The sequence below is a fragment of the Trematomus bernacchii genome, unplaced genomic scaffold (assembly GCF_902827165.1).
Source record: "Trematomus bernacchii unplaced genomic scaffold, fTreBer1.1, whole genome shotgun sequence".
NCBI classification, from domain to species: domain Eukaryota; kingdom Metazoa; phylum Chordata; class Actinopteri; order Perciformes; family Nototheniidae; genus Trematomus; species Trematomus bernacchii.
In genome coordinates this window covers 739,820-755,180 of record NW_022987803.1, presented here as the reverse complement: position 1 = coordinate 755,180, position 15,361 = coordinate 739,820, and the positions used below count along the sequence as shown (strand labels likewise).

The window sequence follows — 15,361 nt, the reverse complement described above, 5'->3', positions numbered from 1 at the left end:
GTCTTTTATAATCTCTTCATTCAGAGTTCTGTTTCCTCTTTATGGGGATCAATGACAGACAGGTGAATTTATTTGCATCATCATTGAGTCAAACCATCAGACTATTTTCTTTTACGGACGGAAAAACAAACTTACATCAAGTCCCTTTTGTATTTGGTCACACTGTCATTTTTGTATTGAACTCAATCATAGTGCTATTATTATTTTTGGAGATCTTGTAACTTGGTATTGAAAAAAATACCAAGGAATCTCATTGGACGAGTTCGGGGCTCGTCATGGCCACTTGAAGGTCCGCCCAGTTATCTGGTAAAACTTCTGATTGAAGGGGTGAAAGAAGTTCTGCAGTTTAGTCACCACTGAGGGGTCCACCTCTGGGTGGGTGCGGCCCTTGCTGCCTGCCAGGCACTTGTTGAAGACGATGTTAAATCGCAGACAGTAAAACCCCCTGGTGGCATTGAAGTACAAGTTATACTGGCTGATCCTTGAGGGCAGGTTGAGGAAGCGCTCAACGAGCTGCAGCTCCGGCAGCGGGTCCATGATGAGGCGGTCCCCGTCCACGATGTGGAACTGCTCCACAGGAAAGTATTTGAGCCAGCGCTCCAGGTGCTTGGTGTAGATGCTGGTCCGCACAGCTTTGTACTTGGTGTTCACCTCGCAGGTGTTGGAGTCCAGGGCCAGCTTCTCAAACTTGTGGTACGTCTTGTTTTTGCGCTCCTTGCCCTCCAGCACCTGCGTGTAGTCGGACACAGCTCTGGTGGTGGGCTCGCGGACGATGATCAGCAGCTTGATGGAGGAGTTCATCTTGAAGATGCGTTCAGGGACCTCCTCTGTGATGAAGTAGGCAGGGCTCTTCTCAATGGTAATCTGATGAGGGAAGGAAAAGGGCATTTTCTCTCGGTACCAGTCAATGCCCCGGGCGTAGTTCTGGTCGTTGTCAAAGAAGTGGATCTCCTGCGAGGCCTTGACCACTGCCGGGTGCAGGTTGAGCATCTCCAGCAGGGCGCGGGTGCCCCCCTTGCGCACCCCAATGATGATGGCCCTCGGCAGCTGCTGGACCAGGTGGTGCAGGCGGATCTGCTCTTTGGTGGCATTGCCCTTGCGTAGTTCATGGAGCAGGCCACGCTTAAACTGCAGGGTGCGGAGAGGGATTTGCTCTGGCTCAGCGGGAGGCAGTCTGCTTTCAATGGGGCAAATGGGCTGTAGCCTGAAGAAGACACAAGCAAAACAATTAGGGCTGTCAGTCTATTAAAATATTTAATCGCGATTAATCGCATGATTGTCCATAGTTAATCGCGATTAATCGCAAATTAATCGCACATTTTTTATCTGTTCTAAATGTACCTTTGAGGGATATTGTTCAAGTTTTCAATACTCATATCAACATATGAGTGGACAAATATGCTTTATATGTTTGTTTATTATCATTTGAACAATGACAAATATTCTCATGAATATTAAACACAACAACCTCTGAACATTACAAATATTCGCCTCAATTCAACCTGGAACCTCTCTCATACAATAATACAATAGAGTGTGTGTGTGTGTGTGTGTGTGTGTGTGTGTGTGTGTGTGTGTGTGCGTGTGCGTGTGCGTGTGTGTGTGTGTGTGTGTGTGTGTGTGTGTGTGTGGAGACACTGTGATGGATCGTTGGAGCTATGTGCAGCTCAAGGCATATATGCTCGAACGGGAGCTGCCTGCCCAATCATGTTGCGTGCACTATCCGTGCTGAGTGTGCTGACTTTTCGTACAATGTCCCACTGTCTGGCTACCTGCATAAAGTCAAGTGCTCGGCGCAGTTGTCGGCGAAATGTTGCTCCTCTGTTTTCATTGAAACAGCTCCTTATATCCGTTAGCGCAGCTAGCTAGCACCAGATGCTAACAACAACAACAACACGTAAGGTGTGCCTCGCTCGCGAGTCGCGCCACACATACACACACCCTCCCGGTCCTCCCGATGGCCAGTCCGGGCCTGCCGGTGAGCGTGGAAGTGTGGTCTGCCACAAGCGGGCGGCAGGAGCGGGGCTGTCAGCATCAGCTTGTAGATGGCATTTTAAACTCGATGCGCTCTGAAACTACGGGGCGGCCGAGGACAAAAAATACACATGCGTTAATCGCGTTAAAATAATTAGTGGCGTTAATTTTTTTTTGCGTTAACGCGTTATTAACGCTTGACAGCCCTAAAAAAAATATATCCTCAGTCAACATTGTCATACATTATTTATTACAAGTAGGCCTGTCAAGATAATTAATTTTGTTGGACGATACATTTTCCCGGAAATGTTTGCGATAAACGATAATATATAATAATAATTCAAGTACATCCTTTCAAACAGAACTTTTTATTGAACATTCCTCATTGGAAATGAAATGTGAAATAATATGTAAATATCTAAATTATATAATAAAAAAAACAATTAAATTAAATTATAAAAATGTTATTAAATAAATCACACACAACCAACACAATAAATTAAATAGACTCAGGCTGGAAAACAGAGCTCTTGTGGCCAAAACACGCAATTGCATTTGTGAAAATGTAGTAAAAAAATAATTTTAAAGTAACAGTTTATATATATATATAAATATGAGCACACATTGTCTCACAAGCAAAATACCCTCCTTAAAACAACAGTCAAGTGTACAGTCCACTGTCCATACAAAGACCCAGATGCCTCAACAGGCCATATCCAAATCTGTATTTCAAAGATTTCAAGCAAGGAACCACCTTGCCCCACAAACCTTGTGGCAGGATCTCTCTGGGATAGCAATGTTGCTAGCTGTGCTGAACATTCTCTCTGAGCTAGTGCTTGTTGCACAAATGCACATGTATTTTTTTGCAAACTTGGCCATTAAAAGGAAATTTCCTCTGATTATCACGCCACCACATCAAGGGATCGGATGATGCATCAACTGCTTCTTCCTGGAGGAACTTTGTCAGCTCTGAATCAACCAGTACTCTTTTTGTGACCGCAGCTGACTTGTTGTTAATTGGGCTTTTCTGTTCTGTAGAACAGCGGTCCCCAACCTTTTTTGCGCCAAAATATTTTTGCGGACCGGCCTTCAAGTTGTGGGGGGATAAATATGAGGAAATAAAATAATACGACCTGTGTTCCCGTTTAACTGGTTAGCTATATTCCATTGGGTTGAATGTTGCAATCAAACACACCACAAAGGCATATAATTGCAACAACAAAAAAACGTGTCTACGGCACCGCGGCACATACGATTAGATAACATGCAAAGCATGGGTTCAGACCTTAATTGCCTCGGCTATAGTTCAATCGATTTTATTTATTTATTGCAGGTGTCAGTACCATATGTGTTCGCCCTACCATATGTGTTCGGGGTCCGTCGCTTACCAATGACGTCACGCATTGTGATTGGCTGTACGGTAATCGCACGTTGATTGGTGTAACTAGGGGCGCTGACTAGGGTATACCGGGGTTCTGATCAAAGGATGAAGCTGTTAACGTGCTGCTACCATAAACTGGCTGTAGCTCACAAACTGAAGCAGAATGATCTAGGGCTGTCCCGAATACCATTTTTCGGGGTCCGGATATTCGGTAGTAATCCGCAGCGAATATTCGAATATTCGGCCCGCGCGGGGGGGGCGTAGTAATCCGCAGCGAACTGCTTCAACATGTGTATTTCGGTGTATTCACGGCATTCATTTTGTTATTCTACAGTATTGTTGTTTTATAGTTATTTGTTAATGTAACCCAATTTGTGTTCTTTGAAATTGAAAAGGATATCGCATTGTGTTTGTTACTTTCGTTGCAGTTGTATACGTCTTAAGTGTAATTTGGCTTGGTTTCCTATTTATGTACATGCTTTTATTTTGAAGGAGAGTTAGCGCAGTTGACAGGAAGTTGTTTTTGGAAACAACGTGACAGAGATTAACGGAGAAAAGTAATATCTACATATAAAGACGGAGAAAGTCAACGATAACGTTTATGGTTAAGTGTTAGCACCCCCCGAAGAGGCACAAGCTCTTACGTTGATATTGGAGATTTCAATAAATTCAATTTGAAAAAAAACGGGGAAAAAACAAACAAAACGAATATCCGAATAACGAAATTGAAACCCGAAATAGTACTCCAACGAACGAATATTTGGATATTCGGGTACAGTAGGGCTGTACCCGAATACTATAATAAAGTTATAGTAAATAATAACAAACTCCAGTGTTAGAATTCCATAATTCCATATTCATAAATAAAATGATATGCAAATAACTGCGTTGGTGTATTAGGGCGGGCCACACTATTTTTTTTTTGTAAATCGATCGAGAGGGGTTTTCAAATAACGTATTTTGGTGTGTAGAACACACATCTATTTAGATTTATTTATTTTGAAGTTGTTGCTATGGAAACAACATGACGGAGAAAAAAGTAATATCTTCTACATATAATAACGGACAAAGTAAAGAATGAAGTGTATGTTTAAATGTTAGCATCCCCCGAAGAGGCTCAAGCTCTTACGTTGAGTCTGGAGTTTCAATACATTCGGAATTTGACCGTGTAAAATGTCCTCTTGGGTCACCGTACAGCCAATGCGTGACGTCATTGGTAAGCGTAACGGACCCCGAACACATCTGGTAGGCCAAACACATATGGTACCTACACAGGCTTCATTTATATGCTGCAGTTTACAGACAATCTGCCCGTTCAAACACTGACTCAACACAGTTTGCTGTCTTAAAGTCTCTTGCACATCTGCAAAAGAAGGAGGTAATCAAAGTAAATGCGTAAGCAGATCTAACCAGTTATCACAATAACCAGTTGAACACCAGCATAAAAACAAATATAAAGTGCATAACAATACAACTCACCATTACGCTGAATTAGTGGGAGCCCTGAGCTTGTGTCTCTGCAACAAGCCCAATCTGGGGGTAATGGGAGACAATGACACCCGAAGTGTGTTCCTTATGTCCAGTCTACTCCGTAAGCTCTTTAACCTGTTAAGCCCTGAGCCTGTTTTTCAGGTCTCAGGCTCGAAAATGACATTCCCAGAACAAATGACCATATCTTCCCTTCTAAAAGGGTTAAATTAATCATCTTTTTTCTCAAAGTAATGATAAACCTGTGAGTTGGATGTAGAAAAGTCAGAATCAATATAGATGTTTTTTATTTTAAAGAAAATTCAGATTTTACATAGTAAAAAACTGTAAATTATAGTGTCCGTCCAAAAATGTTACTTATAGTGCAAACCACCCTTGGATGATGGGTTAGTAGACTAAAAGCTGTAGGAATCCAAAGTACAACATATAAGTACCCTGTATCAAGATTGATGCAAAACAAGTGACATTTGACCTTTTTAGAGAGATTTAGCAAAAAGAAACCACTTCTGGGGTCATTAAGGTGGATTTTCCATATCTCTGGCCCCCCTTGGTCGATTTTGATGGTTGACACCTCTTTCTGACCGTTAGAGCCAATAGAATCGAAGGGGGAGTCCCCCACACACACACGTTGTGAAGAGAAAAGGTGGGGGCTTCGCGCATGTAATTTTCAATCAGAGTGAACCTATCTCTAGCTCTGACATCTGGAAACGGAAAAGCAGTATTTGGTATTATGGATTATCAGAAATCATTTCAAAGGGACACAGACACATTAGATTAACCTATGGATTAACTTCAGCAGCGTTTTTATCGTTTTAATGCCATTGAAGACCACTTTGGAGAGACTACAGAGCCATGGTAAAAATGTTAGCATTTTTAGCTACCTAGCGTCACCTGTTTTGATGTCCGTTTTTGCTTATAACGTCGCAAATACGTATAATTCAGTGGTAATGTTGGTGTCAATAGATTCTGTGTCACCTCACGATGTGAAACGATGTGTTGGATGTGGTGAAAAGATAAATAATAAGGTTTTGTGAGTGATTTTCGGTGCAGTAAGGTGTTAGCATTTTTCGCTCGTTGCTAATTCAGAGGCTCAGCGTTAGCATTGTGGGTTTTCTTTTGTGCCAGCACGGCGCTCACTCTGTGCGCGTCCGTCGCTGTCTCCCAGACGAGGATCTCGACGTGGGTGACACAGATCCAGCGCCACCTCTGGCTGCAGCAGGCGTCCGTTACAGAGGCGGTCAGGAAAGTGCTGCTGGACGCTCCAATCAGCCCGGATTGGCTGTTCGGACCGCAGTTCCACGCCATGGTGGAGTCAATGAAGACGGCCGCAGAACAGGCGGACAACATTCGCCAGCACGTCAGCTGGCTCCAGCCTGCTGAGCGCCCCGACCGGTACCAACGCCCGGAGCATCCGAAGCGGCCGCAAGCAGAGAGGCGCCCACAGCAACCGCAGCCACGGCGTCAGGGTCGCCCTTCGGTGGCTGCAGGGGCTCCGTCCCACGTCTCCGCTCCTCCGCCACCCCAGAGACAGGGTCTCCCGGCGGCGAGTGGAAGGGGAGCGAGGCACCCCCGCTCCTGGTCTGCTCCGCGGGAGCCTCCAAGGAAGCAGGGCCGTTTCTGACGTTTTGGGGGGGGGTTGTGATGAGAAAAATAAAGTTTGTTCATTTTCCAACATTTTGTCTGTGTCATCAGTAACAAGTGTTTCTCACATATCCCCCACTCTGTGTAAGCCAGCTGCCTATAAACTATCGGTTAGTAGCCAGCAGGGCTCGTTGCAAAAGCCTACAGTTTTTAATCTATCGGTTAATAAACTGCAGAGCTCGCTAATTAAGCCGGCTGCCACTAATCTGTCGATTAGTAGACAGCAGGGCTCGCTGCAGAAGCCTGCCGTTTTTAACCTATCGGTTAATAAACTGCAGAGCTCGCGGCATTCCTCTGTCCGAGATACGCCTCCTACACACGGTCATAATAAGCCCATGAGCGCTGTTATAACGCCTCATGTGGACGGCACTGCTCCCACCTCCACTCATCCCCTGAGCGTTTACGCACCTCATGATGAGAGCCGGAGTGAAACGCAGCGTGTGGAGGCTCCCTCGCAGCCCTTTCGCTCCAGGCCCACCTTGGGTTGCCTCACGGGCAGCGGCGGCGAGGGCTCTGGCGTGGCTCGTCACCATGACGACCACAGCACATCTCGAGCATGTGCGCCCGCTCTGAGTGTTTTATCCAAGGAGATGGCAGTTCAGCTGTTTTACGCCCTAGCCCGGCTTTTATGCCAAAGGTCATCACAAGCTCTTTTAGGTCAAGAGTGATCACCTTGGATGGCTTCTTTCCTCCCCCTCACAGGTCGGAGGAGGAAGCCACGTCTCATCTCCTCTGTCCCGTGCGCGCGCTGTCCTGCTATGTTGCGCCGTTCCCAGCGCCTGGTTGTGTGTAACCCCCGGTTACTAAGACACTGAGAAATAACATTGACTAAAATGTCAACTTTATTTTAAGGCTTAGCACTACATACACAAACAATATAAATTATTTGAAACTAAAATAGAAACAATATAGATACACAATATGCAATTTAGGACAACATGATTTAGACAATTCTTCATGAAAACATTTAAATGAGTGTGATTAGATAAATCCCCTGTCCATCTAAAGTGGTTTTAAAGCAAGGCTAAGCCAATCAAAGTTTAGACCCGCCCCGTTTCTGCCCGTCTACCAGGAAGTGAGATGCGCTGTTTATCCTTTTGGGACGATGACTCAGTAGCATTAGCACTATAAGATTTTGATTGTAGTTATTTGGACAACTTTTCACGTAGATTGACCGACTTTGCTACTTTTCCCCAAGAGCATTGCCTCTTATATGATACCCTTGGTGAGTTGCATGAGAAAATACGGATGTTAAATATGTATTTTAATGAAATTATCGATGCTAAATTAGCCGCGGCTAACCGTTGCTAACGAGTTAGCCTAGCGTGTATCCGTGTTGCTTTAATGTGTGCGGAGCGGAGGGACGTGAAGTCACTGCACCACTCTATTGTCTGTGGTTTTGGCGGTGGTCTTCACGTTGCTTTGCCGCCTGTTGTGGCACATTGAAGGGGCATTGACCACAGTTTAGTCTGTTATTTGTTGTGGAATATGAGCAAAGTGGAGCTAACTGTGGCTGGTTATAGGTTGGCCGAAAATGAGTTTAGTACACTTTGTTAAAATAATAACATGTGTGACAGATGTGTTAAATAAGCTGACTGATAATTGTTGTATTTAGAATTGTTTGTTTAATAGGATTTTAGGAACATGTGGAGTGTATTTTGTTGATTTGATTAATATACAGAGAAGTGCTGTTTCAATTTGCATTTAAACCATTGTATTCATTCATTTATTTATTCATTTGACTCTTGGCCTTGTTGTCAGGTCGGGTCTTTTTTTTGTGTGATGTGAAGGAGATTTTCGGGATTCTTTGACTGGAACGCTGCCCTCATCTCTGCTGGTGTACTGTGGCAAATTTCAGTCTGGCGAGCTACCCATCGACCTATCTAAAGGAAGAGAACTATTACAGTTACCCACAACGGTGGTAGGACAAGAACTTGTGCATCTTTTCCTCTTCACAAGTTGAGAGCCAAGAACTGATTGATTATTGATTGTGTGATACTATGTTGAATATGTTATAACTATATGTGTATAGAAGTAATGTGATAACTAAGTTTAATTTCATTTTATTTAAGAATCTGAAATAACATTTCAAATACAGAGTCCTGGTTCCCAAAATTAGAATATATAGCTTAGCTACTAAATTTAAATAAAACCATTAGTTTATATTAAATAGGGATAATTAAAACAGAAGTAATAACACCAAATGATGATATGATACCAAAATAGTTATAAAAATAAATAGGTACAAATAATTAAAACCAGGATACTCTCAAATTCAAGGTAACTGAATATATATGTATATCAAATATTTATCTGAAAGAAAGGGAATAAATAGTATAGCTTTCTGTACCTTTTCCAAACAACGTCTGCTTTGTGTCTTTTCACCTTTGTTGCACAGTATCCATTTTCTCCTGAGCAACCTAGACTTCTGATGTGCTGGTCCACACACTGAAATGTCTACATTTATATTAGAGAGGTTTGATCGAAACTGATTCGTATAAATAATTCTGTGCTCAGCATTCACTTTTGGTGCAGGTGTTACATGTGCATTACAGAGAGCGCTCATTCGGCAGCCTCTGTCTGCACAACGGCTGTCACACTGGCTGTGTGTGGCTGTGTCGCAGGCGTATGTCTCCTCTGGGGTGGATCCCCCGGAGAACATCAGTGCGCACTCCACCAGAGGAATTTACTCCTCCATGGCTTTACACGGAGGAATGTCAGTGGAAGACATTTGCATTGCTGCATCTTGGTCTTCCCCCTGTTCATTTATTCAATTTTATTTGAGGGATGTCTCCCTTTCCTCTCTGACACACCCTGTGCTGAGTGTCCTGTCAGAGTGAGTGACGTCAGGGACCCAGCTGTGCGCCTCTCTCCTGCCTCTCGGCACACTAAGAGCGGCCCTTTTTCCCTCTTGTGAGAGGGATGTTTCCTTTTTTCCTCTGACACACTCTGTACGGAGTGTCTTGTCAGAGTGAGTGATGTCAGGGACCCAGCTGTGCGCTCTCCTGCCTGTCTGCACGCAGAGAGCTGCCCTTGTTTCCCCTCTTTTTGTCGCTGGGCAAAGTGTGACCTTCGTCTCTACTTTTTCACAGCGGCAGGGTTGTATTGTTCCCAGCCTTCGTCCCCTCATGGAAAATATTCATGTTATGCTATATTCCAGGGACTGTGATGCGCCATTAGGCATGGGCATGGGTTATTATCTGAGCAGGTGTGTCTGTGCTTCTAGTACCGGGCGGACCCAGTGGGGCGCAGACTACATCTTGCTTCGCCCTTAACCCAATAGCGATAGCCTTAGAGGGCGAAGCCATATACGAAATAGAACTGAAGTTACCTACTGTAACTCCAGCTTCTATGAGTATAGGCGTAGCCCTCTAAGTTCTGGGCCCCACTGGCTCCACGAATAGCTGAAGAAAAGTTGTTTGTGTGGGAGCAGATTGTCGGGCCTCCTTCCTATTTATACCGGAAGGGAGCCCGAGGGTGGGGCCCACCCGCGAGGTGGGCGTGGACTACAAGTGTTTCAGTGCTGCGCGGGTGCGCAGGGGATTACCCAATAGCAATAGCCTTAGAGGGCTACGCCTATACTCATAGAAGCTGGAGTTACAGTAGGTAACTTCAGTTTTGCTCTCTCAAAAGTTGGGCCATTTTGTCCTCATGCTCCAATGAGCAGCTCTCATAGGAAAGAACGAGACCCCGCCTCCGACGCTGTATCCAGTTCTTATTATACATCCATGGTCCTGACCTGGCTGTGTGTGAGCCCCACCCCTCACAGCGCGCCTGGCTGTGTGTGAGCCCCGCCCCCTCACAGCGTGCCTGGCTGGCAGGCACAGCGCGCCTGGCTAAAATTCTGGTCACATCCTTATGTAAACGAAAAGTTATCGAGTTCATTTTTATTTATCGTACGATAAGTCAATAAATTGCTTATCGCGTTACATCTGTGAATTGGATGTAGAAGTGTCAGAATCAATATAAATGTTTTTATTTTAAAGTAAATTCAGATTGAACATAGTAAAAAAAAAAATGTAAATTATAGTGTCCGTCCAAAAAAAATAATTACTTGATCTTCATCCACCCTTGAATGATGGGATAGTAGACTAAAAGCTTTAGGAATCCATACTATAACATATAAGTACCCTGTATCAAGATTGATGCAAAACAAGTGAAGTTTGACCTTTTTAGAGAGATTTAAAAAAAAAAAAAAAAAAACACTTCTGGGGTCATTTGGGTGCATTTTCCATATCTCTGGCCCCCCTCGTTCAATTTTGATGATTGACATCTCTTTTTAACCGTTAGAGCCAATAGAATCGAGGGGAAGTTCCTCACATCCATCTAAACATTACCCATTGGTGAATGAGTGCTGCACAGCCAGAATGCCCCGGAACCGGAAGCTGCGATACACTCCATATATTAGCTACCATTAGCAGCTAATATAAAATCTCCGATTTTTACATAAAAATTGAATTATGGATTATCAATAATTTTTTCTAAGTGACAGACACATTGGATTAACCTATGGATTAACCTTCAGCCGCGTTTTTATAGTTTTAATGCCATTGAACACGACTTTTGATCAGAATAACAGCTAAGGTGAAACGATGTCCAGTGAATGCTCCGTAAAGCTACGTCTTCTTCCCCCGTCGCGAGTTCTGATCGCTCAGTGATGATACTAATACCTATATAATCTGTGGAATTTTAGCTTTAATCTGATGTCTTTTATGTGTAGTTATGATAAGTAATAAGGGTACTTTTACCTTGAGTTCTGTGCTAAGTGCGTTAGCATTTTTTCGCTCAGAGGTCATTTGGACGCTTCTTATGAGACTTGTGTTTTGTTTTCGTAAAAATGGTTCATATTGTCAGTTAGCTGAGTTTCTTCCCGTTAATCTGGTATGACACATTAATAGGTTTTTAAATATTAAGCCCTGAGACACAGTTTTGTGAAAAGAAAACCCGCAGCCCCCTCTACCGGGGGCTCTCGGGCTTAACAGGTTAAAGTATGTTTTTCCGACCCTTTAGACTTTGAAGCCACATTGAAGTATGACATCTTGCTCTCTTTATAATCTAACTGCTGTTGCTGCTGATCCCCTGGGTCAGTTCTTACCCTGAGCTAGGTCTCTCAGTAAGGAACAGCCAAGGGGAGAAAACTGTCCTAGCTCCTGTAACAGTGTAAATGTTTATTTGTCTTAGGAAGATCCACCTTGTGTGAAGTAGCACATTCAAATGGGATAATGGGCTGCATTGAATAATATCAATCAGTAATATAGAGTGTGAATCTACTGTATAAAAGTAAGGTATTGTGACAGTGATGACCTACCTGTCCAAGGTCCCGACCCTGGCCACCAGATAGAGGACACTCCCGATCGCGAGGCTGCCCAGGATGAAGAGCTTCTGTCTCAGCAGCGCCTGTTGTTTGAATAGCATGGCCCTCCATCAATCTTCAGGACTGCATCTCCAGCCTGCAGAGAGCCCAGTACATAAACCACTGATCACCAGGGAGACAGCCTAATGTTTATTAACACACACTAAATCAAGTACTACAAGTGATTAGGCCACGCTCACATGGCTGGAAAGTGCTGCAGTGCCATTAGAGGAAATGCTCCGGCACTTTGTTACATTTATTTATTTATTCCTGCCAACTGGAGACTCACAATGGATCTAATGTGCAAGATACGAATGTGCAGTATGAAGTTTGGCTGTAAATAAATAATACAAAAAAAGTTTAATAATAAAAAATATATAAATAACAATAATAAATAATATTAATAAATAACAAATAACAGTAACAATAATTATAATAATAATAATAAAATGTGTTCACCCCCGTCTGTCATCTCCAAACCCTTGGAGCATTCTTTATATTTCCTGTGATTTTAATTCAATGAGAGACTTCAGTGACTGACACTGATAGGGCTTTAAGAATACAAAGTGATGGAATGATCACATTATATTGATGTTTATGGCACTTTTGACCATCAAGAAATAAAATAATAATCTGTTTATCCAAGAGAGGGCACTGCACCCTCTCATAAATGGAGCACAGAAATGTTTGCCTCAGGTGATGTTTTGCTGAGGGATTCGTGGAATGCCAACTGGCCTTTTGGGTATAATTAAAACACTGAAAGCGTTACGTTACAGGCCTGATAACAACTATAATTGGTTTCCAAATACTGTACCATGGAATATATGAGCTTGATAAAAAGGGGCTATTTGCAGACACACTGCACAAAGACTTGACTAGACTTGTTGTGCTGTGCTAATAATGTGCACTCCTCAGTTTTCTCATTTTCAGAGGAGTACATGAGGGCACTGGTATAAATAAAGAACTGCAGATGAGCTCTCATTCGGGTCTAATAATGCATTGTGTTACTAAAAACACTGTGGTTGCAACAGCAAGGGGAGCAGCAGTCCCTATTGAATACATGTGTTTAGACACATAGTGTACATGCTCTGTCTGTAGAGAGCTCACTGACCCAGAGCTTGTGAAGTGTCTAATTTTCTATAACCCACAACAATTTGCACAACAGCTTCTTTGTATATATAATCCAATGCCGATATTCGTCTGTAATATAGTTCTATACATTTCTGTAGCTTAGTGAGTCCGTATATTGTAGAGCAGGGTTCAGCAACCTTTTTGATATGAAGTACTTAAAAAAACAAAATGTAATCAGTGTGCCAAATCCACATTAAGATTATCATGACATCACATCAACATTTCCAACGGGTCTGTAATTTTATTACATCAAAGTGCATAGCAACATTTCAAAGGAAGCAGCCATCCTTATGAAAACATTCACATCTGAGGTCTCAGGCTCGAAAAATGACATTCCCAGAACAAATGACCATATCTTCCCTTCTAAAAGGGTTAAATTAATAATCTTTTTTCTCAAAGTAATGATAAACCTGTGAGTTGGATGTAGAAAAGTCAGAATCAATATAGATGTTTTTTATTTTAAAGAAAATTCAGATTTTACATAGTAAAAAACTGTAAATTATAGTGTCTGTCCAAAAATTCTTTTTTACTTATAGTGAAAACTACCCTTGGATGATGGTAAGGTAGACTTAAGGCCCAGACACACCAGGCCGAAATCGTCCGTCATCATTAGTCGGACGACGAAGCGTGCCCTGTCGCCCCAACTCAATTTGGTGTGTCCCGAACCGTCGGCCGTGACACGCCTTATTTGGCCTTTCACGGTCGACGCATGGCCGATTCAACATGTTGAATCGGCCATGCGTCGGACACAGGCAGTCGGACTAAGAAACCACTCTGATTGGCTGTTCAGCTAGCGAATGAGAAGCGAAACGGAAGTGAGGGACGTAAACAAACGATTTAAGAAGGCACAGGACAGCAGCTAAACCCCAGAAGGTGATACTTAAAGACATCAAACATAGCCCTTAAATGTCCTCTCTTACCTCCCACACATAGCAGGGACATCTCTGATATCGGCGGGAGCGTCCCCGGCTGTCCTCTGCTGAGAGCTCCGTGATTTGTTTGGTCATGTCCGGTTTTTCATCTCATCGGTTTATTTGTCAGTATAAAGTTGCAGGATTAGTCTCAAGTACCTCAACATTGTCCTTAAGTACAGTGTCTAAGTAAATGAGATACTGTCTACTGCTGTTCATTTACCTATTGTGAGTCGCCTCGGATAAAAGCATCACATGGAAATGTAAATTTAGCAAGAAGTGGCCATTATTACATTACATACATTACTACATTGCTGACTCAATAAACTACACACCCGCCAGAACACTGCGATCATCAGATGCAGGTCTATTAACTGTGATTTTATAGTATGTCTGCACTTTCTGTGCTCATTTCATCATTCATGTATTTTATATTCTACTAAAACTGAATCTAACCATAAACAAGGTGGCCTGTTGGGATATATATATATATATATATATATATAATATATCTGCATTATTTTATCCCACTTTATGCTTTGCTCTTGCTGCTTGTTTTACACTGATTTTATGTCTTATTTCTTACTGATGTAAAGCACTTTGAACTGCAATCCCCTGTATGAAAGGTGTTATACAAATAAAGTTATTATTATTATTATTATTCAGATGGATGTTTCTGCCCCTCTGTTCATTCTCCCTTTATCCTCCTCAATCTGCCTAGAAGTATTGTAATGTTGTAGCTGTTACTATAACCAATACTAATGCTAGGGCTGCAACTGACAGTTATGTAGGCACATTGTTATTGTTTCTTATCGCTGTGTGATTACAAGAATAAACACAAATAGCAGGATAGGCAATGCAAAACTTTATTTCGTACCTTCATACACACATAACACAACATTAGAATGAGCTTTTATCAACGCCTACATGATAATAACCTGTCAACATGACAGGAAAATCCACATGACATTAATACAGAGCGGGCAGAACCCAAATCTGCATTCAAAGAATACACTTTACCAAAGCTTGAGGAAAATATCTGAAATCTGGCATTTCATTTAACTCCAGCTCTCGACACAGGTTCGGGAAAGCCCCATGAGCTTCTCGCTGTAGTATCCATGATTTCACCCATTTAGTGCGGTTTCTCCTAATTCTTCGCTTCCGCCTCTTGAGCATAGACTGTATATATAAGCTCTTGAGAGACTGTTGCTTGAGAATGTCTTCCACAAGCAACACTCCAATGGCTGATGGCTCCAGTACCGCACGAAACATGTTTTCGATGGACGAGAGTGAAAATGGAACGCACACGCTATTTTTTGTTTGTTTATATCACACGGTCTGTTCTTCTTCTCTGTCTTCCGGTTGTTGCCTATTTTGAATGACGAATACACACTACCACCGCCTGCTGGTAAGGCTGAAGTCTTTGCGGTGTGCGACACATGGCCAAGACGCAGGAGAACACGGCGACGCAACAGTCGGCGT

The 15,361-nt window shown here is 42.8% G+C and overlaps 1 protein-coding gene across 1 annotated transcript; it reads right to left on the bottom strand.

Moving 5' to 3' along the window:
* Positions 1-273: 273 nt before the first annotated feature.
* Positions 274-11,899, bottom strand: LOC117498525 (heparan sulfate glucosamine 3-O-sulfotransferase 5). The gene is made up of 2 exons (XM_034150677.1): positions 11,793-11,899; positions 274-1,204 (listed from the first exon to the last, which is right to left on the bottom strand). Exons 1-2 carry the CDS (start codon positions 11,897-11,899, stop codon positions 274-276), a joined length of 1,038 nt encoding a protein of 345 aa, XP_034006568.1.
* Between the last annotated feature and the right edge of the window lie 3,462 nt (positions 11,900-15,361).

Coding starts and splice junctions, on each gene's coding strand:
- LOC117498525 (XM_034150677.1), bottom strand. CDS start 11,899: ATGCTATTCAAACAACAGGCGCTGCTGAGACAGAAGCTCTTCATCCTG. Junction 1,205..11,792: donor AGGGTCGGGACCTTGGACAG/GTAGGTCATCAC, acceptor TGTCTTCTTCAG/GCTACAGCCCATTTGCCCCA.